At 34.6% G+C, this 24,104-nt stretch overlaps 1 protein-coding gene across 1 annotated transcript; it reads right to left on the bottom strand.

Moving 5' to 3' along the window:
- Positions 1-11,956: 11,956 nt before the first annotated feature.
- On the bottom strand, positions 11,957-17,777 carry LOC120277464 (protein SEEDLING PLASTID DEVELOPMENT 1). Its single transcript, XM_039284321.1, has 9 exons — positions 17,155-17,777; positions 16,841-17,055; positions 15,707-15,857; positions 15,364-15,555; positions 14,899-15,061; positions 14,567-14,799; positions 13,032-13,208; positions 12,804-12,968; positions 11,957-12,416 (listed from the first exon to the last, which is right to left on the bottom strand). Exons 1-9 carry the CDS (start codon positions 17,581-17,583, stop codon positions 12,117-12,119), a joined length of 2,025 nt encoding a protein of 674 aa, XP_039140255.1. The 5' UTR covers positions 17,584-17,777; the 3' UTR covers positions 11,957-12,116.
- Positions 17,778-24,104: the final 6,327 nt, after the last annotated feature.

Here is a 24,104-nt window from a genome sequence, read left to right as displayed (position 1 = left end):
GAGTACAAAAAGAAAAATGTCTATAATTTAATAATTTCTTCTTATATGATAGAGTTTGTGCACTTAATTCCTTGAGTTGATATCAAACACCACAAAATGATAATATGAAACTCAATCGTGTCGAGTATCCAACATCTACGAGTTTACATTTGCCTATGATAAAATAAGCAACTTATGACACAATTATATTAGAATAAATATTTAATTTTAGTATAATGATATGATACCTTCAGGCACTACAAGCCCATCTTCTCTTTCCAAAGCACTCTAAATGATGAGTTCATTATATGTTCAACCTTCCAAACCAGCTTACACATATTCAAATATTAATTCAAACTTGATTGCACCTAATACATTTTGAGTGTGATAAGGTTTTCTTCCACAAAAACATGCTACAATGCCATTTAAAACATATGGGTGAATATGTGTACCATCAAGTGCTCCAATGTAATCCTATTAATTAATAAAATATTATTAGTACCTTGTGTTATTCAGTTGAGAATTTAACTATAGATAATTCTTTTTACCTTAAAATATGACATAAATCTAAGATCTTATATGATGATTAGACTAGTGGCTATGTTAGGTGGTTGGATTAATTTGGCTCAAAGTTCTTCAACAGCATACAACACAGTTGAAATATCGGTTAAAAGTTTGTCCATATCATAAAAATTAACTTCAACAACCCAATTTCTCACATTATGACCAACAATGTGAAGAAACATAACCACATGCTCTTCAGCACTTACATGTAAAGTATTATATTATACCATTTCGCTTTTAATATATCACATAATCCAAAAAAAAAAAGATGTTCTTTTCTTTCTCGGCATTGATATACTAGCATCATCAGAGCTATGTATTATTCTTCAAATATAGTTTGTATGTTGTTTATCTCTACTGTAATAAAAAGTTTTCTTTTCCTATACCACATTAAAAGAAAAAAATAGTGACAAATGAAGCCGAGACAACTGCAACATAGTCATCCTTAGAATTTGATTCCATCAATAATTTGATCCATTAAATAAAAAGTAAAAATAAATAAACGAAAAGATAACTTTTGTGTGATTTGCTAGTCATCTATAAATCAAACATATTTTATAGAACCCAAAGTAGATTGTACACTAGCTTACAAGAGTTGCAGTTATGGGTGGACATTACCCAAAAATTCTTCACTCATTTTTTTAATTTTAATAAAGATGCAAAAACCACTTATACTATTTTTATGTTTGATATCCATGGGAATTTTAGTCTATACTTAGTCTATAATAATCCATAAAGACTATGTAATGATAAAAAATCATGGATACAAAATCATGGAATCTAAAATCAAGTTTTATAATGCTAAAAGAACAAATCCAACATGCACCATTCCAAACCAAAAGAACAAATCCTTATGGCATAAAGTAACTAAATATTGTTCAAATCTATTGTGTATATGTCAAGGTTGACCAAGTTGACCAAGTCAAAGGGACCCGAGAGGAAGAAGACCAAGTCGAGCATCATCCAAGGAGATCCAATCATACAAACAGGCAGTTGACAGATGTCACCAAATTTAAGGACTTTATCATGTGATTAGTGCATGAGTAGCATGGTAAATCAGGAAGCAATATAATAGGGATCAGCATAGTGGATGACATGTAACCAATGGGTGAAATGAGTTATGTTGCCAGGCTTTAAAGTGCCACCTAATGAATGAAAGAGGCAGGCAGTATTTCCTTCACTTATTTTCTCTCATTCCTGTCTCCCCTTTTCACTATCTCTCTAACCCTTTTTTCCTCTTGATTTCCTCTCCTTTACATACTTCCAATTAGAACTCTTCACCAGATAACCTCGGGATTGCATCAAATGGTGCTTTCATTGAGATTACTACTTTCCAGTTTATAACGGACGGAATCCGAACGTGATCCTGAGCAATAGAGAAACAACTGGCATTGACCAACGATCACCAAGACTCCATGATAAACAAGATGGAATCTCTTTTTTCCTTCGTGAACCAACATGCCAAGCTCTTTGAGATGATGCAGAAGTCCCTCTCAGCTCAACAATCGGTGATGACGAACCTCATGGTGAAACTCACCATGTTAGAGCGTCCAAACTCCGCCCCACCTCTCTTACCAAGCTCCGCACCACCTCTCTTACCATCCTTTCCATTCATGGTGACTACACAATAGTAGTCATACACTAGCATGACCCCTATCACACAATCAACTTCTCCATCCTTAACGTGGTTTCAAAAGCTCATAGTCACATTGTTCATTGGCTAGGGAGTACTGCCCTGAATTTTTTCAAATAGAATTCTTCTTCACTTTCCACCAACTATTGCCAAAGCAAAAGATAGACATTGCAGCGTTCTACATGGATGGGGAGGCACTGCAGTGGTATTACTAATTATACTCTACTCAACAACTGTCGTCATGGGAAGCTTTCGCCCGACAAGCCAAGCTTTATTTCGGTCCTTCAACTTTTGTCAACCATGAATCCCAACTCTTCAAATTGAAGCAACAAATGATGGTAGCCATCTACCTCTTATAGTTCGAATGCCTCTCTTATCAAGTACATGGCCTTAACTCCACTAGTATGCTCAATTATTTCTTATTGAGCCTCCAAGAATACATACAGATGAAGCTGTATGTACTCAAGCCTCCTTCACTCCATGAAGCCATGGGCATGGCCAAGCTTATTGATGACAAATATAAGCCTATGAGAGTGTTTTTGCAACAATGATTCATTCCAGCCCGAATACTACAACAAGTGCCATCCAAGAACACTGCAACCCCATCAAACCAAGCTTCCCCGCATGGTGCCATTCTGATCAAATGACTTACATCCGCCGAGATGGCAGCTAGAAGAGAGCAAGGACTTTGTTTCAACTGTGATCCAAAGTTCACTCAGGGCCATCGCTGTAATCCTCCACAATTTCTTTATCTAATGTCCGATGAGTGGGGCAGACCCACTAGCGAAATTAATGAACAAGATCCTTCAGCTATGGTCGCTAAACCAGAACCTACAGATGATGCTGTGGGTGACGGTGATAATCCATGCATCTCATTCCATGCCTTAAACGCCCTTACAATTCCCTCCACATTAAAAATTGCTGGGAAGATCCATGGCAAGGAGGCTGTTGCTCTCATCAACGGTGAATCAACTTCATCTAGACCCATTGGGGTCACCATTTGAACTTACTAGTGCAACCATCCTTGTAACTTTGAGTGATGGTGGGAAATAGCGAAGTGCTCACTTACAGTTGCGAATGCCAACGGGTACCACTTCAGCTGGGTGAGATGGTGTTTCTAGTAGATCTTCTCCTATTGCCAGTCTTTGGCGCAGACATAGTTCTTGGAGTCCACTAGTTAGCCGTGTTGGGTCCTATAGTTGTTTTATTATCAACATCTTTGGATAGAGTTCAAGAGTGGAGGCGCCACGGTCCGTCTCCATGGTCTATAACAACCAAGCATCCACGACACAACTCATGCATCACTCAAACGGAATGTTCACAGTAATATAACCCACCAATTTATCTATCACTCTGTTTCGTTGACTAAACTAGAGAAAGGCCATGCAACCAATATTTCGGCAAGAATTGAGACCACTGCACCACCCAAATTTGCTGACCAACTCAAATAGCTATTGATGAGATATGATGATATATTTTCGCTCCTACAGGACTCCCTCCCGAGCGGGCATTTCATCACAAGATTCCAATGTTATCGGAGGTTGCACCAGTCAATGTGCGACCTTATAGATACCACGAATTCTAGAAGACTGAGATCGAATGCCATTTAGGAGACATGCTCAAAGAAAGAGTGATACAATCCATCACTAGTCCCTTTTCATCAGATGTGATCCTAGTAAAAAAAAAGGATGGCACGTGGAGGTTCGACTATTGGGCCCTGAACGCTATCACAATAAAGGACTATTTCCCTATACCCACTGTGGAGGAGTTGCTGGACGAACTTGCTGGAGCTCAAATCTTCTCCAAGCTAGATCTCCACTCCGGCTATCATCAGGTACGAATACACCCTCCCAATATTGAAAAGACCGCATTTCAAATGCATGAGGGACATTACAAGTTCCTCATAATGACCTTTGGGCTTTTGAACACGCCATCTTCTTTTTAGGTGCTGATGCAGTCTATTTTATGGCTGGCTTTATGGAGATATGCCTTAGTGTTCTTTGATGACGTGTTGATCTATAGCAATGATTGGCGACACATCTTGATCATTTACATCAAATTTTCTCACTATTATGAATGCATAAGCTATTTGCAAAATGGAGTAAATGTGAATTTAATTATTCAAGCATAGGTATTTGGGTCATCAAATCAGCGGCAGAGAGGTGCAAGTTGACTCAGAAAAGATTCAAGCCATTTAGTAGGGGCTTTTTCCTAGCACACTGCGGAGTCAACGTGGGTTCCTGGGAATCTCAAGATACCATCACCGATTTATCTGTGATTATGTAACTATCTCAACTCCTTTGACCGAGCTTCTCCACAAAAATGCTTTTTCTTTGACACCCAAAGCGGCACATGCATATAAGTCATTGATATTAGCACTCACTCGGATATCGATTCTCCATATGTCAGATTTTAACTGTTAGTTTGAAATACAAACAGATGCATCTTCGACAAGGATTGGCACTGTATTACTTTAGAAGAATCACCCTATCGCATACTTCAGTAAGTAGTTATCTCTTAGCCTGCAATCTTCTTTGGCCTACGCTCGTGAGATGTATGCCATCACCGAGAGCATCAAGTGCTGGCGATAGTATCTTCTAGGTCAATGGTTCCTTATCTATACTGATCATTAAAGCTTAAGATCTCTTCTACATCAAACAATACAGACCCTCGAACAACATTGCTGGCTCAACAAGCTTCTTGTGTCACACCCACCCTTTTTACCGAGGTAAATGTGGCACCCATTAGTTAAAAACTCATTTTAACTGGAAAACTGACACCCCTTGTAAAACCAAAACCAGACTTATAAAACACGGCTGCCAACTTTTACACAAACTACAGATTCAAATACACTAACATAACAAACATTATTACTTCAATTTGCGGGTACAACCACTACAAGTTCATAACACCAATAAATAGAAAGAAAGGAGACCCAATACAATCCTAGATGTAACCGTGACTAGCCTTATACTCGCACAGGCAATCTAGTAGAGTCCTTCTCCTGCAACTGAAACACATTTTAGTTGGTTGATAGTAGCTCAATAATTTCAAATAATAAAATATAGCGTATATAAAGTATATAAAAATCAATTTCTCAAATAACATCCCAACTTTCATAAATACCATAACTTTGGCAAAATACAAGTTTTAAGAGCTTTTAAAACATAAACTCATCACAAATCATCATCAAATTAATTTTACAAGGAAACACAACTTTTGTGAGAGACTGCCCTCATTTGAGCACTAATTGGGCTTTGCCCCCTCATCACAATCCAAAATAACATCTTTTATACGATTGAACAGTAAAACCGTTCTTAAATCATTGGCCTAAAAACACTCTCCGACTTAGCCGCCGTCGCGACTAGGTATTTTTCACAGTTTGAAACTGCTTATATATACATGTATTTTCCACAGTTTGAAACTATTTATAATTATACAAAACGAGATGTATTAATACAATTGCTATGATATAGAAAACTGTAAATAAATATAAGTATCCTTTAACAATATCAATTATTAAACATAATATAATAAAATAATTAAACAATTATTTTCAATTAGTAGCCATTAAGCACTTGTTTCAAAATAGTAGCAATTAACCAATTATTTTAAAATAGTAGCCATTACCAACTCACCTGATTTCACTTGGGTTTCCCGCTAGACCTAGAACTTCCTCCAAGCTTGAAGCCCACCTAACTAGATAACAGAATAAAATAAATAAATACCACAAACTAAAAACAGAACTGAACCCAAAAGAAAATACAATAAACAAATAACTCCAACAGGTTCAAACCAGACCTTGCATAAACAAACTAGCCTCCAGCTTGCACTTAAACCAACTCAAATTAGGTTAAACCCTCATGAACCAACTTGAACCAACCTCAATTTCACTGAACCAAGCTCAATTTAACCAACCAACTTTGAACTAATTCCAATTCTTATACAAAATCTCTTGAACCAACTTGGTTCAATTGAACTCAATTCTCCTTGAATTGGTTCACCCCAAAGTCATTACCTCAAAACCTGAAACAAGCCCAAATCAATCTCAACCAACTTAACTTAGTCAAAACAATTTAAACCAGACCACAACTCATCTTGATTTGATTAAACCTAGACCAAATCAATTCAATTAAACCCAGCCACATCAACTCTCATCCAAACCCTACTCCAAATTCAACCATCTAGGTTTAAACCCACTCAAAAAAACTCGACTAAACCAAATCAAACCCACTTCACTTGATTTGATCAAGCCCAACTAAACCAAGGTGATTAAACTCAACCAACTTACTCTCACTTTATTTGATCCAACCAAAACATCTCATCTTAATTTGGCTAAACTCAACCAACTCTATTCCAGCCATCATCATTAGCATCTTAATCATCATTATCAAATTAATTAAACAAAACAAACCCTAATTCCGGTTGCTATAGTAATCTATAGTAAATCCAAGAATTCCTTCGCCATTCCAAACAAGATTCATCTCAAATACAAGGGTTTTTCAAAACAAAAATCATCTAACAACAATACCCTCATAATCTCCATCAATACTTCTTCAAATTTCGTCTTCGTCTTCATCAAACCAACCACACATACATTCCAAACATAAATAAACATGAAAAAAAATTACACCAAGAAGACCTTACCAAGCAAATGCAAATCTCCGGCGAACTTCCTTCGGTGATCTCCAAATCCTTCTTAAAACCTACATTTTTCCTTTTTCTTTTCTTTTCTTTCTTTTTTTTTCACTGGTTTAGAAGCCCATTGATGGAGAGAAAAAACTTTAGCTAATCCAAACCCTTTTTTCTATTTAACTTAATTTCTGCAGAAATTCATTTTCAGTTCCTAAAAATAAAATTTCTTACAAAAAGATTCCTGAAAAGTCACCAATGATCCCTGAATCATGAAATGGTTATTTCTAAAAGGTCCCTGCAAACTTACCTTTCAGTCCTTGGTCTCCTGAAGCACTTCAAATCAAATCCTCTTATTACTAGTGAACCCAAAATCTTCTATAAACTCTCACATTTAGGTCCTTGAGCTTTCCACTTGGGTTTCTCAATACAACTGCTCTATATGATAGTTTCACTGTAACTGTGATAATACCCTGAATATGATTTCTTACAGGTATCCAAAGATTCAGGGTATTACATCTGGGCTACGAATTTGATATAATCTATAAACCAGGGGCCCAAAACAAACAAGCAGATGCTCATCATGATTACATGAAGATACCCTTCCTGTGTATTATTTCTTCGCTACATCTAAGCCGTAATCGGCAATTCAGGGAATCAATCAATAGATTAAATTCTTCAAAAAAATTATAAGAAATAAAAGATCCATTTTGTCATTTCTATATTTTATAATTTGATTATGTTGATTGAATCATTTTCCAAATTTGGTATGTTATGAAATAAATCAAAGTCTCGTCTTAAAAGTAAGAACTCAGAGGGTTGAGGTCCCTCTGAGTTCTTACTTTTTCATGTCTTCAATCCTATTCATGGGATTACTATAGTGATAAACCCAACCTCAAACACTACAACTAGACCAACAAACAAGCCGCAGCACTCTTAGCTTCTGTTAAAACTGACCCTTTAAATTGGCCAGACTATACAAGTCGTGATGGGGTCTTGTTCTTCAAAGGCCGATTTTTCATTCCATCTGATTCAGTATTGTAGTAGTTATTTATAGCAAAATTCCACAAAACCCCCATGGGCAGACACGCAGGCATCACTTGCACCTACCATCGCATTGATAGTACTTTTTTTTGTGGCCAGCACTTCAGAAAAACATTCACTAATTTGTACACCAATGTTCTACTTGTCAAACCATCAAACCCTTCAATTTGATTCCTCAAGGACTTCTATAGACACTACTAATTCCTGGGAAAGTGTGGGGGTTCCGCCTCACTCGACTTCATCATGCATTTGTCTCCATCTATTGGGAAAACTGTGATCTTGGTGCTTATAGATCGCCTGACAAAACCAACCCATTTTATCACTCTAGTGCCTCATTTTACAGCCCTGCAAGTTGCTGAAATCTTCATAAAAGAGATCGTCCGCCTCCACAGTGTGCTAACGTCTGTAATCTCTGACCGTGATCCCTTGTTTATGAACCTTTTTTGGCGTGAATTATTCTGGTTGTAGGGGACCACCCTGGCAATGAGTAGCCCTTATCATCCATAGTCTGACGTCAAACTGAGGCCTTGAACCGCTATTTGGAGGACTACCTACGTAGCTTCATCAGTGAGCAGCCTCGATAGTGGCTTCACTACCTTCCACATGCTGAATGGCATTATAACACGGCTTGACATCTGTTCATCCACATGACACCTTATGAAGGCATCTTCGGACGACCACCTCCCTCACTACTGGATTATATGGAAGGTACCTCATGTGTGGCTGTTGTAGATGAAGTACTCTCCAATCGTACCCAGATATTTCGTAACCTTAAAGAGAACTTGAAAAATGTGCAGCTGCGCATGGAAAATCAAGCCAATGCCAAGCGCAAGGACATGGAATTTCAGCCCGATGATTGGGTCTTTTTGAAACTCCAACCTTTTCGGCAAATTTCACAACATAGCCAGCATAGTCACAAACTATCCAAACATTTTTTTTTTTGGGTCATTCAAAATCACCGAGTGCATTGGAGTAGTTGCATATCAATTGGTGTTACCTCCCACTGCCCAACTCCATGACGTATTCCATGTTTCCAAACTTAAGAAATGCGCAGGCAAACCATCCATCTAGCATCTTCCCCTGGCAATAACTTTCAAAGACCAAAGACCAATCTTTAAACCCATGGCCATCCTTCGAACACAGAAGATACTCGTACAAGGTAAACTAATCACTCAATATTTGGTCCAATGGGAATATGAAGCAACGACTGATGCCACATGGGAAAAGGAAGAAGAATTGCGCTAAATTTTTTTTGCATTTCACCTTGAGGACAAGGTCAATGAAGAAGGGGAGGCTATTGTCACGGTCGACCAGGTTGACCAAGTCAAAGGGACCCGAGAGGAAGAAGACCAAGTCGAGCGTCATCCAAGGAGATCAAATCGCACAAACAGGCAGTTGACAGATGTCACCAGATTTAAGGACTTTATCATGTGGGGTAGTAAATTAGGGAGTAATGTAACAAGGATCAAGGTAGTGGATGACATATAACCAATGGGTGAAATGAGTTATGTTGCCAGGCTTTAAAATGCCACCCAATGAATGAAAAAGGCAGTAAGTATTTCCTTCACTTCTTTTCTCACATTCCTGTCTCCCCTTTTCACTATCTCTCTGACCCCTTTTTCCTCTTGATTTCCTTTCCTTTACATACTTCCAATCAGAACTCTTCGCTGGATAACCTCGGGATTGCATTAGTATAGCTTATTGATAGCCTATGAATGTATCAATGATGCTTTCCCTTTTGTCAATTAGAAAAAAAATATAATCATACTATCTTTGATCATGATATATTTGAAGCTGATGACAACTAGCATTCAAATTAAAGTCAAAGACAACACCGTTGTATTAGTAAGAGCTACTTTGCAGTAGGTTGAATTTAGTTTTCTGATTTAGTTTTTAAAAACTTGATTAAATACTACGAGAACATGCTTTAGTGATTGAGTTTTAACCCTTGCAATTATATGTTAAATTAATAGATTCAAACAAAAGAAATTATTGTGTTACATATGTTCTTTTGATGTAATCTCCCATGACTTGAAAGATCTTTGAGCTTTTTAGTTTATTGTCTTTGGCGTTAGATTTAGTAGGATGATGATAGAGGGGAAACTATTTATCCTCTAATCATGTGCATAATATTTTGAGTTGCAAATAACTTTGACGAATAAATAGCTGCAAGGGCAGGGATTGCTAGTCTCTTGATGTTTCACCCCCTCATAATCTTCAAGTTCTTATTTTATTTTTAATGTTGTTCAACTATTTATTTCATGATATTTTTTAAAACTAGATACGCTTCCTTTTCTTGTTCATTCAGAATTACGAAAATCAAATGGTTTTCTGATTATTGAAGCAAATGGTGGCTTAAATCAACGACGCCTTTCCGTAAGTTCACAGTTTTTGTAAGCTTGAAATTAGTTAAACATGTGCCTATCGATATTTATTTTCTTCAAATTAGTTGAACATGTGCCTATCAATATTACTACTACTATTTTTTTTTATTGTTCTCTACTACTTTGTTTGGTCTGATTTCAAATTATTTCAGCACAAATATGTGATGTAATGGTTGTAGTTGGCTTACTAAATACAACTCTAGTTATTCTACAATCTAAAAAAACAATCTATAAACATTGACCCTAACAAATCAACAAGACTCTACCAAGTTTTTCTTTATATTACACAGGGAAATGACCTAATCATCTTTGCCAATTAAACAATCAACTACAAGATCGATTGCTAGACATAAGATTGCGTTTTTTTTTATGTGGGGAAAATAATTTGGCTATAGGAATGAAATGTTGATAAAGCAAATGACTATCTCAATTAATAGACTGATAGCATCAATGAATTCATTATGAATAAAGTCCACAAGTTGTTCAAGTTAATAATTTCATATTGATTTAAGGTAGCAACCTTGGCAAATAGCTCCACCAATAATAGGGTATTGAATTTAGAAACAAAAATAAAGCCATTAACCAAGTCTCTAAAGATGATTCATGAAAAATAAAATTACTAAGCATTTTCCAATACATAAAATTCTTGTAAATTTCAAAACTGTAATTCTAATATTAATGAGTCAAACACAAAATCACATACAAAACTATATTATTGTATTCTTTATTTTGCAAAACTATGTAAAATTATATTATTGTTTTACCACTACATTGCATTCTTTATTCCTACAAGTTTCAAACTATATTATTGTTCCATTAATTTGTTGTCTTCAAGCTCTAAAATCAAATAGAAAACTCTATTTTTATGAAAGGTTTCCAAATCCAAACATCTCATTCAAACCCAACATCCCAATTCAAGATCAACTAAGAAATGAAGATGAGAAGAATGGATCATAAAAAATTGAAGAAAAAACCATGACGAGAAGTATCACATGGTAGAAGAGAATCTAAAGCACCAAGATCAATGACAACAACCACAAACATTGAAACGGAGGGTGGCACAAGTCTCATCACCAAGTACTTTGCTCCGGGAGGTGAAGGGTAGCGCTGGTTGGTTCGGGAGGCGAAGAGCAGTGCAAGTTAATCTGGAAGGCATAGGCCAATGCAGGTCCCCTCACATGCTCCAAAAGGACAAGAGGAATGAAGGTGGGTGTGGGTCAACCAAGGCTCTGGAAGTGGCTAGAGATGGAGGATCATGAGGTCTCACGGGTCAAATGAAAGGAGTGAAAAGACCAGAGAATTAGGTATGGGAGTGGTGATTATAAGGGTTTACTTTTATAGCATTTCCACTTATAGCTAATTCATTCACAAGTTGAAATGCTACAAAAGCAATCCAAGTTGTAAAACTTTTTACATATATAAGTGGTTTCATAGTAAACCAAACAACATTTTATATTACAACTACTTACTGATAACAAAATAGGTTTTAAAAAAAATCCCCTATATCAATAATTAAAAAATTATTAACACTAGAAGAAATATTAAACTAAGAAATTAGCTTAATTTTACTCTAATTTCGAAGTTAAAATTAACAAGTAAAAATATAGATAAAATTAAATTATCAAATAAACTACAATATATTAAAACAAGAAAAATAAATTTAAAGAAAAAAAATCATTCGAATGGTATGGAGTTAAAAAAAACATTTTGATGAACAGACTGAATAAATGGAATGAATCACATTGCACATTTGATTGATATTACACAATCAAAGTCGTAATTAATACATTATACATGATATATACAAGTAAAAAACTGAAGATTGATATACATACATATATATATATATATATATATATTACAATTATCATCTGAATCACCTATTCTGGTAAAAGAGGCAACCGGGCAACACTAGCACCGGCGTTCCCGCTGGTTAGAGAATCAATATCTGATAATTTACTCGAGAGAGGAAATGTACATTTACCCAATGAAGCTTTCTTGTTCAACTTCTGAGGAAGAATTTGTAACCTGGAGTTCAACTCAGTGCCCGACTTCTCTGCAGCGAGCTGATAGCTCTCCACGAGCTCTAACTGGCGGGCAATTATTTCCGAACATCTTGGAAGGAGTTCAACTGGTTCTCCACCGGGAATTACTATGTATTCAATTGCCAATCGAACCTCCTGGAGAAGTTATAAAAAGATTAAAACACAAGCAACCGGAAATCAAAAGTAGTAAAGAATTTCCTCTTAATTATAAGTTGAAGTCAAAGAACTCAGGACAGAATCCAAAAGTTTTTGCCACCAGTTGAAAAATTAACAACAGTATAACAGATAACTAACAAAAGAAACTATGTGCGAGCATTCTTCAATTAGTTTATGGCATAAGAATTTATGTAGTTAAATCAAATATGCGAGTAGATATTAGTTCCATGAAATCAGTCTAACCATATATGCGTTTCATATTAATTCAGAGCCTTGCTTATCAGAATACTCTAATTTTAAGCTTGACAAGCATAATATAGGCACTTCATAATAGTTTTTCAAAAGGATCAGATATAGAAGGATTACCTCTAAAGCATCAATTTCCTCCAGGGATGGTTTTCTCTCGGGTGCATCATCTTCAATTTCAATATCTTTTGCGAGATGCTTAACTGGATTCTGTGGTGTGGATCCTAACATATCCATCCCAAGAATCGTTCTAACAGCCTTAACCATTTGTGCCATAGTGTTCTCCTGAAATTAGGCACTTTTCAGAAATCATATCCAGAATAAACATCGACAAACAGGTGTAATTACCTTAATAACGAATACTGGCAACTGATGGTATTTAGCAACACTTCGTATCCAAGGATTTGCCTTCATTTCAGATTTTGATGCAAGAATTGCATTTGCTGTTATAATGTCGTCGGTTACATCTATATCATTTTCAAGTCCCATAACCTTGGCTACTTGCAGAAGGTCAGCTTCCAATATCTAGTAAAACAAACAAATAAAGGGCAAAGAGTAAGCATTGTTGCTAATATCAGATAAGGTCACAATGGGTCAAAAAAAGATTGTGCACTGAACTAAATCTTTAGTTGGCTCAGACTGGAATAAATATTACTATTTCCTTGGTCAACTATCATGGTAGAAATGAAAAATATATACTGCAGAATTATAATAATAATATTAATAATAATAATAATAATATTAATAATAATAATAATAATAATAATAATAGCAATCACTAATGAGTAACAATTGCAATTGTGTTGTTTGATGTCATTTTGTTATTTCCAGACAATTCTTAAACAAATTTAAGCTACAAACATTAATGACAAAATAGGACAGATCCTGAGGTTTCTATAATTAAATTAATTCGAAAAAACCGATCACTAATTGGATATTTAATCAAAGGTCTCAGTGGTCCAATGAGAGGGTTTCTTGCATCACACATGACAAATAGAAAAGCTAGAAGAATGACGTGATAAAGTACTAGAAAACTAGCAGACAAGAACTGAAAAGAGTAGAGTTGCTAGCAAGAGCTTCATGTCAATCAACAAAACTTCGGGACTCCTTCAAACAGATACTAATGCCTATGAGTTGGGGGCAATTATTTTTTATAATTGATAGCCATGCCACACATATGGACGCTGACACCAGCGTCCACATGTATGGACACTTCTTTAGATTTGCTTCAGTGGAACATTATGGATTAGCTTCTCAACATGAAGCATTTTGATTTAGGTATTATTTTTGTGATTAATTTAGAATTTCATCTGATGATATTCATGTATATGTCATACATACAAAGAAAGATGGAGAATCTACATACACACTATTGTGTGGTCATATTTAGTGTATCCAACACTCTTGTCCATAATGAACAGCAGAACCATATCAATGTCAAACAAATTAAAGGTTCAAATAAAGTGAAAATAACTAGATAATTCTACAGCAGTAAAACAATTTTAACACAAAATGGGACAGTCGAAGACTGAAGAATAGATCAAACTGGGTGCCAGCAAGTGCCAAGACAAAAGTACTGAAGGCAAATAAATAAAAAGAAGTTTAAAGACCTGAAAAATGCAGCCAATAGAAAGTGGAGGAAAAAAAACTGAATGTTTTGACCTTGTAATAAAAAATGAGGATTTAGTTTAGTTGAATAAAACTGTTCAAGTGCAACCCTCAAGAATATATCATAAGATTCAGAATTCTAACACAGAAAGAACTCTGCCTTGAGGAAAGCTCATCCAGCATGAAATAAATCAAACAAAATAAGATAACATATCAGAATAAGAATTCACTGATCAGCACTGCTATAGTTAAGAATGTAAATGGCTGATATTTACCTTGTAAGTATACACACGTGTCAGTGAGCTTCTTGATCCACATGTCTTACTGCTTTTCTCGGGGTGTCCAGGAGTTTTACAAAAATCATTTGTGGAAGGCCCAGGCTCCATGTCCTGATCATCTTTGCGAGCAACAAGCATTTCTTTTTTATGCTCCTCAAATGCCTCAGGAGAATTCTTAGAGTTATTTGCTTTCAAATCCATCTTACGTACTTCAAATAAAGGTGGCTTTCCTGTTCCAAAGGAAGACAGAGTAAATCCAACTTTTTGACCAAAATACTAATAGTAAATTTACATTGTCGTATTGAAAACATAGCACAGGGGCAATATACCTGCCAAAATGGTATCCACAGTTGCTTCTAATTTGTGATGAACCCGACATTCAGTCTTGGATATCATCTCAACAGCACAAGTAAACGTTGGTGGCCCTTTCCTCTCAAGAATTGTCTTCTGCACTTTCCTCTTTCTCGCCTCGTCATCACCCAGAGTAACACTCTACATTATTACATGGTTTTGCATTAAAATGAGAGCAAAACATGACTCCTACAGATTGGGTGACAATGTAACGCATAGATTGAGTAAATTTTAGTACTCATGACATAGACATAGCAAGAGAAGGCTAGGTTATTGTGTTTAAAAGCCAAGTAATGCACATTTTCTTTTATAATAATACCATTACTATTTTGGACTTGTTATATTCATAAAAGGTTTGGCCATTTCCTGTTCCACATAGCCAGATTTGGCCATTGGCATCAACTCAACATAATGTAAGATGGAAATTACAGAGAGATTTGTACCTCTATTCCCCCAACAAGTTCTTGGAGACAAGGATTTTTAACAATGCTTTCAATTGTCACGCCGTGTGCTGTTCCTACAAGTTGAACACCTCTTTGAGCAATAGTACTGGCTGCCCTTGCCTCAAGTTCTGTGCCAATTTCGTCAATAATAATGACCTCTGGCATATGATTTTCAACTGCTTCAATCATAACCTGTGGATGCAATAGAGTCAGATAGCAGAGTGAATGAAGAAATTTATGTGCTTGAGAACAAATTGGGGAGCCTCCTGATAGAAAAATTTTGTAGCATTGAAAGAATGGAAACTCCAAAATAATAATGATGTGTATCATATCATAGACTCACGTCGTGCTGCATGTTAACATTTGGAACTTGCATTCTTCTGGCATGTCCAATTCCTGAATGAGGTATATCCCCATCTCCTCCGATCTCATTAGATGTGTCGACTATTACCACACGTTTCTTGAGTTCATCTGCCAACATTCTAGCTATTTCTCTGCAACAAACATATTTCTTTCATCAAAAACCAGTTTAATCATCAGAGGGACATGTAAATCACTACCTTGTGTCTTATGGCACATAAGACAATATGATAAATATCATCAACGTCATCCAACGAATCATTAAACCAAGTAAATAATTATGAGTATTTGGGGGATCCCCAACTATGAATAGCATGAGATAAAAAGATAAGGTACAAATTCTATTACTGTTCCTTTCTTTTTTTAAAAAAAAAAATCTCCTTTTTCCAATTTCTTCTTATATTTGCAAGATCTTCTAACCCTCTTTTCCCATAATTTATTTAAAACAACTTGCAGCATCCACATGTCTACAGACAGCTACCTGCAAGCTCCCAAATCATAGGCAGGTTTTAGCATACAGATGAGAAGAGAAAAACAAACAACCAGATGACTTAAAGAAGGTAGCATTATAACTAGAAACAACTTTTAAATTGTCCCTTCATAAAATATGGTCTAGGAAATAACTATTGGCAATTTAATCCACATTCAACGTCAAGGAATGACTTCAAGACAACATGACAAGATAAAATAAAACAGCATCATAATGAAGATGATTTATAGAGACAAAATTATCAGTTACTAAATGGCTATTTAGTTTTTTGGTTATATCCAATTGTTTCACGAAATGACAGAATAACATCACAAACTCTCAAAGATGATCTTCATTGCTCCAATTCGACACTGCTAATCAATAAATTTCCTTATTCTTTTTAAGCAACAGATATTAAACAGTCATCCAAATGCATATAATGCCAGCATAAGGCAAAGGAACAAAACAAAGATTTTCCAATTAAATATATAAATAGAAAATTAAACTATAGTTAAGTTAATAAAATGCATTAAGGAGGCAAATTCCAGATTTAATGAATAGAATATGAAAACACATTAACAAAAGAAATAATAAGGATGCCTGAATTTGCTAATATCAGGCTACACTGTAATTGTAGAAGGATTATACCTTATCAAGGTCGTCTTACCAACTCCAGGAGGTCCTATAACCAGGATAGAACCCCCACCTTCAACCAAATCACGCAACATCTCTGCACTTCCAGAAACAGCCCGGCCAACTCGGCAAGTAAGTCCTATAATTTGCATTTTTCGGTTCCGAATAGCACTAATCCTGTGCAAAGAATTATTGATTCCAGACCTATTATCATCTGAAAATTCACCCACCTATAACAAAAAAAGTAATCAACTTTCTCACACAAACCGTTCAATAATCCCTCCAGGATAACATTTCAAGCAATTAATCATATTAATAAAAGATCACACCTTGGAGATAGCATGCCGGAGGTCTTCAAGCCCAATAGGTTTGTCGGAGAGAAACCAATCACCAGAGGGAAACCGAGCAATGGGCTTCCTCCCCAAATCCATGACAATCTCAATCAAATCACCAATCTCCTCATGCCTCACCAGCTCCCTCCGCATTCTCAAAGGGAGAAGATCCAAAAAGAGTCCAAGCTCATCCCGCGGCTCACCAGCCCCAATTCCACTCGCGCCATCCAATCTTGGTCTCGGCCGTGACGACAAAGCGGGTCCTCCATGGCTCCATAGTGAGCACCTATCGACATCAGGACGGCGGATGGACGGCGGGGATGATACGGCGATGGATTTCCGGTGGGATCGATGGGAGGAGGAGACGAGGAGGAGGCTGGGGCTGTGGTTGTGGAGGTAGGAGGAGGGAGGGTAGAGTACTTTCATGGTGGATTGTTGAAGGATGGATTGGAAATGGAGACAGAGATCTGGAGATGATGAGTTGAGGGAAAGAGGAAGATTCGGAGGATCTTTGGAGGAGGAAGACAAGCGAAGAAGTTGGGAAGTGTAGGAAGAAGGATGGCCACAAATCTCAAGGAGGCTGCGGTCCACGTTTGATTGCTTGCATGCTTTGCTTGCATGTTGAGGTGTTTGAGTTTTCTTGGTATTTCTCTCTTTGATTCTTCTTTTTATTTTTTATTTTTTATTTTTTATTTTTTATTTTATATATATATATATATATTTATATTTTGGTAGGTGGGTTATTGTTGTATGTGTTAAGTGAGATACTGAGAGTTGAACCACTCCCACAGAAGAATTCTTGGTGTTTCATTCCACTGGATTTTATTTAATAGTTGAGTGTTAAAATTCCTCCAATGTGATGATAAACATGTACAATCAAATATGCGCACAAACATGAATTGGATGTCTGGTGATGTATCCTTATTCGATGATGACGTGTGGTGCAGGGTTTGGGTTGTAAGATGGCAACCACAATCAGAGATTGATTACCTCTACTGTGTATCTCGAATTTTGAACTTGGAGAATGAGATTTTTACTGTGGAAATTGAATGTCCAATCATGCATTCTCATTTCTCACTTGGCAACAAGAGGTGTGGACTACAAATTTGCACTCACACTAGAGATAGATTTTGAATTTAGATATTAAAATTTTTATATTAATGTTTTTTTTAGTGGATCTACTGTTACTGAACTAAAAACCATAAAAACCATTGACGAGTGTTAAAATTTATCCTATAGCATATCACATTTTGGGAAATGAGATTTAAAATAATAATAATAATAATAAATTTTTAGAGTTTTCATTTCGAGGAATTGGATTTTACTTTTTAGAGCATCATTCCAATTTTATAAAGTGTTTATGTAGAGACTTGTGCCTTTTAAACTATACGGTTTGTTTATCTATGAAAAAGTGAGCAATAGAGACAGTATTTTTCTTAAAGCATAGACGTTGATTATAGGAATATAAAAAAATAATAATAATAAATAACAAAACTAATGAACTTCCGTTGCGTAGAAGTATCTCCTTCAGTAGGGAATATAGCAAAAAAATTCTATGTTTCTTGCTTTTTTATTGTGATGAAATGTTTTTTACTTTTTTAAAAATCTAAAAAAATCGCCCAAATAAATATATCAATCACAAATGAAACCATAATAATTGATATTTTCAATACAATTTGTAAATACAAGTAAAATAATAAATGAAGATGAAAAGAATTAAAAATCAATTTACAAATTCTATTAAAGTATAATTTTTTCCCCCAAAATGAATAAAGAGCAATAAGTAAAAAAATAATTAATTTTTTAATAATAATTTTTAGTTGACTTTTGATCTTAAAAATATATAAGCAAATTAGAATGATTTGTGCGCATATATATATATAAGTAAATTTCATTTTGTATAAGGTTGTCTGAGCCATTTTCTTATCCTTTAGAAAATATAAAAAATGGAAAAGTGCATTTAAAAAATTATTTATTTTGAATGTTAACTGTAGTATTTGAAACTAGATATTTAAGTTTTCTTTTGGAAGAAGGTGGATTTTGTACTCACTACTTGACTGCTTAGAAATATAAAATTGTTTATTTGTTGAATTAAAAATTTAAGAAGGAAAAAAAATTATACTTAATGTATTTTTTTTTCTTAAGGTTTGTCTTTCCCATCTTGACCTAATCTAAATATTGAAAAATAAACCAGAAATACTTAAACTATAACATAAATACTTTTGACAGAAAAATACTTAAAAAATATTTCAAAAATATTAAAATAATTACAATAGGAATATTTGAAAATATCACCAATGGAATCTATCTGGTGTGGCCATAAATTGTATAAAGATTCAATTAAGCCTTGACACCACATCACTCTCAAATCAAAAGTTGCTTGATCAAAACTTTTTTTTTTTCTTGTCTTTTTTCTCATTTTTTTTTAAAGAAAAGACTTAGTTTTTTTTTTTTTTTTACCATCTAATTCTTGAATCTAACTCATAAATGAAAAATTGAGGGTTTATGATTTATTGTTTATGATTTAAATTTTAGGAGTTAGGATTTAGGATTTAATTTTTTAGAATTTTTGGGTATAAGATTTTATAGTATTGGGGTTTAAGATTTTAGGGTTTTAAATAAAGTTTTATAATGTGTTATAGTTTTTACAATTTAAGATTATTAGATTTGAATTTAAAGTTTATAGAAAAAAATTGTCGTAATAATTCGGAAAACCTATTTTATGTAAAAACTTCTGAGTGATCTCTAATTATAGAAAGATAAAATCTAGTGGAAATTGCCAAAAACACCCTATAAGTTTGCAATACGTACAAATTGTCCCTCTAAATTTGATTATCCATAAAAAACCCCTCCTTTTGAATACAATGAATTTGAACCCCCAAGAAGAGCATGCTTGTAATTAATGGGTTTGGTATGTGTCATGTTAGCTACATGACAATTAGGTATGTGTCTTGTAAGCTATAGTTAAGTTGGGACTTGGAGCCTATATAAGGCCCCCTTGGGTTGTAAGGAGAAGGCATCCATACTTAGCCACACTTCCTTAGAGACTCATACTTTGAGATCTCATCCCTTCCCTTGTATCCACCACCCAAGTCTTTAAATGCAATAAAGAAGTTCATCTTTGTTTATACATCTCTTCCCTCTCTTTTATTTTTATGCTTATGCTCCCTTCTCTCTAACTCTCTCTAAGCTTCCGCCCTGACCGTTACTTCACCCCGGATGAACCCCGGAGTAAGTTGAACGTCATCCCCAACATCCACGTCTCCTAGTAGCAGGCTCATGATTTGTTCCAATTTGAATATTTTTAACTTGATTGCATAGGTTGTCTATTTCAATTTTATGATTCTCTTTTTCTTTGATGCTATTTTTTACATAATCTAAATTGGATAATATAGTTTCTAATAATGGAGTTAGTTTTGAATTTTTTGGACAAAATTATCTCTTGCATGGGAAGTTGTGGCAAATGAGACATGGTTTGACCATAACGCCCTTTGCTGCAATTATTTTTTCCTCTTCAAGAGGAAGCAGTTTTTTTTCTTGGTTAATTCCCAGAGAACACCATTATTGGCGCTGGTTTTCTTTTTCTCTCTTCATCTCTTTAGCTTTTTCTTTTTCAAAGTTCTCGTTGCCTGGATATCTTCTGTAGGATTGGACCACTGCCTCGAAGGAGAACTCCCACTCAACTCTTCGGCATTTCATTAGTTTGCGCTCCAAGGTATTTAGGCGAGGTGGACGTCGTTGAAGATGTTGTGCAGTTTCCTTTTGTTTTGATATTCTGTGGGTTTCTTTCTGGTTTGATTTGTAAAGTATTCTTTGCAAGATCTACGATTGTGTCGGCAGTCGTAGTAGTAAAGTGAGTTTTTTAAATGATTAGCGCCAACAAAACATTGTCTGACATGCAATGACAAAACTTTAAAATGATCTAACAAGGAAGGAAGGCCTACTAAACCGTTAGGGTGGCTCTGAGGTGGAACGGATACGTTCGTAGAATCTAAATACCTACTAAAATCTTTTCTATTTAAACAGAACCTGGATAAATTTAAACAGAGACATAACATTTTAAACATAAACTTGATAAATTTAAACGTAAACATTTCTGTTTAAACAAAAAAACTATATAATTTTAAACGGAAACAGGGACATGATAAGGATAGCTGAGAAAAAACATAAGTTTTAAGTGGAAACTGGGATAATTAATCAATAATTAACTTATACAACTATGTTTCTGTTTAACTATCATCGTTTCGTTTTAAATTTTCGGTTATTTATGAAAACGATTTTCATAAATAACGAGCAAAATGTACAATAATATGCGATAGTTTGTGGCAAACATATGTAACGAATATAAGTTGTCCTCTATGCTTAATTGACGACAGTTTCTTTGCAAGATCTACAATTGTGTCCACACTCGTGGTATGAAGTGAGTTTTTTAAATGGTTAGCGCCTACAAAACGTTGTCCGACATGCAATGACAAAACTTCAAATTGATCTAACGAGTAAGGAAGGCTTACTAAACCGTCAGGATGGCCCTGAGGTGGAACAGATACGCTCGTACAATCCGGATACCTACTAAAATCATTTCTGTTTAAACAGAAACTGGATAAATTTAAATAGAGACATAACATTTTAAACAGAAACTTGATAAATTTAAACGGAAACATTTCTATTTAAACAAAAAACTGTATAATTTTAAACGGAAACAGGGACATGACAAGGATAACTGAGAAAAACATTAGTTTTAAGCGGAAATTGGGATAATTAATCAATAATTAACTTGTATAATTATATTTCTGTTTAAATATCATCATTTCATTTTAAATTTGTGTTTATTTATGAAAATTATTTTCATAAATAACGAGCAAAATGTACAATAATATCCATAGTTTGTGGCAAACAAATGTAACGAATATAAGTTGTCCTCTATGCTTAGTTGGCAACAGTTTCTTTGCAAGATCTACGATTGTGTCCGCACTCGTGGTAGTGAAGTGAGTTTTTTAAATGGTTAGCGTCTACAAAACGTTGTCCGACATGCAATGACAAAACTTTAAATTAATCTAATGAGTAAGGAAGGCCTACTAAACAGTCAGGATGGCCCTGAGGTGAAACCGATACACTTGTAGAATCCGAATACCTACTAAAATTATTTCTGTTTAAACAGAAACTGGATAAATTTAAACAGAGACATAACATTTTAAATAAAAACTTGATAAATTTAAACGGAAACATTTCTGTTTAAACAAAAAACAGTATAATTTTAAACGGAAACAGGGTCATGACAAGGATAGCTGAGAAAAAAACACAAGTTTTAAACGGAAATTGGGATAATTAATCAATAATTAACTTGTACAACTATGTTTATGTTTAAATATCATCGTTTCATTTTAAATTTGTGTTTATTTATGGAAAAGATTTTCATAAATAACGAGCAAAATGTAAAATAATATGCGATAGTTTGTGCAAACATATGTAACGAATATAAGTTGCCCTCTATGCTTAGTTGGCAACAGTTTCTTTGCAAGATCTACGATTGTGTCCGCACTCGTGGTAGTGAAGTGAGTTTTTTAATGGTTGCGCCTACAAAACGTTGTCCGAAATGGAATGACAAAACTTCAAATTGATCTAATGAGTAAGTAAGATCTACTAAACCGTCAGGATGGTCCTGAGATGAAACGGATACGCTCGTAGAATCTGAATACCTAGTAAAATCATTTCTGTTTAAAGAGAAACTGGATAAATTTAAACAGAAACATAACATTTTAAACAGAAACTTGGTAAATTTAAACAGAAACATTTCTGTTCAAACAAAAAACTGTACAATTTTAAATGGGAACAGGGATATGACAAGTATAGCTGAGAAAAAACATAAGTTTTAAGCAGAAACTGGGATAATTAATCAATAATTAACTTGTACAACTATGTTTCTATTTAAATATCATCGTTTCATTTTAAATTTGCGTTTATTTATGGAAATGATTTTCATAAATAACAAGCAAAATGTACAATAATATGTGATAGTTTGTGGCAAACAAATGTAACGAATATAAGTTGTCCTCTATGCTTAGTTGGCGACAGTTTATTTGCAAGATCTACGATTGTATCCGCACTCGTGGTAGTGAAGTGAGTTTTTTAAATGGTTAGCGTCTATAAAATGTTGCCCGACATGCAATGACAAAACTTTAAATTGATCTAACGAGTAAAGAAGGCCTACTAAACCGCCAGGATGGCCCTGAGGTGGAACAGATACGCTCGTAGAATCCGAATACCCACTAAAATCATTTTGTTTAAACAGAAACTGGATAAATTTTAACAGAGACATAACATTTTAAACAGAAACTTGATAAATTTAAATGGAAACACTTCTGTTTAAACAAAAAACCAAAAAGAATGTAAAAATGTATGCAAAAAGGTTTAACATGTGTGATTGTACAATTGTTTTCCCACCATTTTTAAGGGTAAGGATGAAATTTCATAACATGGAACTAGTCATAGTGACCTATAGTGGGCAAAAAAGAAGTGAAACAATAAAGGAAGGGCTGTCTGAGGTATTCAAAACTCACAGGGGCTGTTTGGAAAGTTTTGAAATTGTTGAGGGGTAAACAGTAATTTTCCCTAAAATCTATGTGGTGTTTCATACAATCATTCCTCCTATATATATATATACATGCAAAAAAAAATAGTAACTATAGAATATTTTTTAAAAATAATTTTCTAACAACCAGATGCTATGGGTATAATATATCATATAGAGATATTTATAAATATTGATAACACTTTACCTTACATATATAAAAGAAGATTTTTTTTTTCATATTTTCCTTATATAAATTATATCCATTGCTATATCCTTATAATTCTCAATAATTTTGTAGATATTTTTCTTACATCAAATTCATTTTTTTCAGAAAAAAGAAAAGACCTAAATTATCGCTATATTAAATTTTTTATTT

The sequence above is a fragment of the Dioscorea cayenensis genome, chromosome 15, assembly GCF_009730915.1.
Source record: "Dioscorea cayenensis subsp. rotundata cultivar TDr96_F1 chromosome 15, TDr96_F1_v2_PseudoChromosome.rev07_lg8_w22 25.fasta, whole genome shotgun sequence".
Classification (NCBI taxonomy): Eukaryota; Viridiplantae; Streptophyta; class Magnoliopsida; order Dioscoreales; family Dioscoreaceae; genus Dioscorea; species Dioscorea cayenensis.
The sequence above is the reverse complement of the archived record's forward strand: the minus strand, read 5'-3'. Positions and strand labels throughout refer to the sequence as shown.

Excerpts from the sequence above, each read along its gene's own strand:
- LOC120277464 (XM_039284321.1), bottom strand. The coding sequence starts at position 17,583 with ATGAAAGTACTCTACCCTCCCTCCTCCTACCTCCACAACCACAGCCCC. Across the intron at positions 15,858-16,840 it reads GGTAAGACGACCTTGATAAG|AGAAATAGCTAGAATGTTGG; the intron begins GTATAATCCTTC and ends TGTTTGTTGCAG. Across the intron at positions 14,800-14,898 it reads TGTGGATACCATTTTGGCAG|GAAAGCCACCTTTATTTGAA; the intron begins GTATATTGCCCC and ends CCTTTGGAACAG.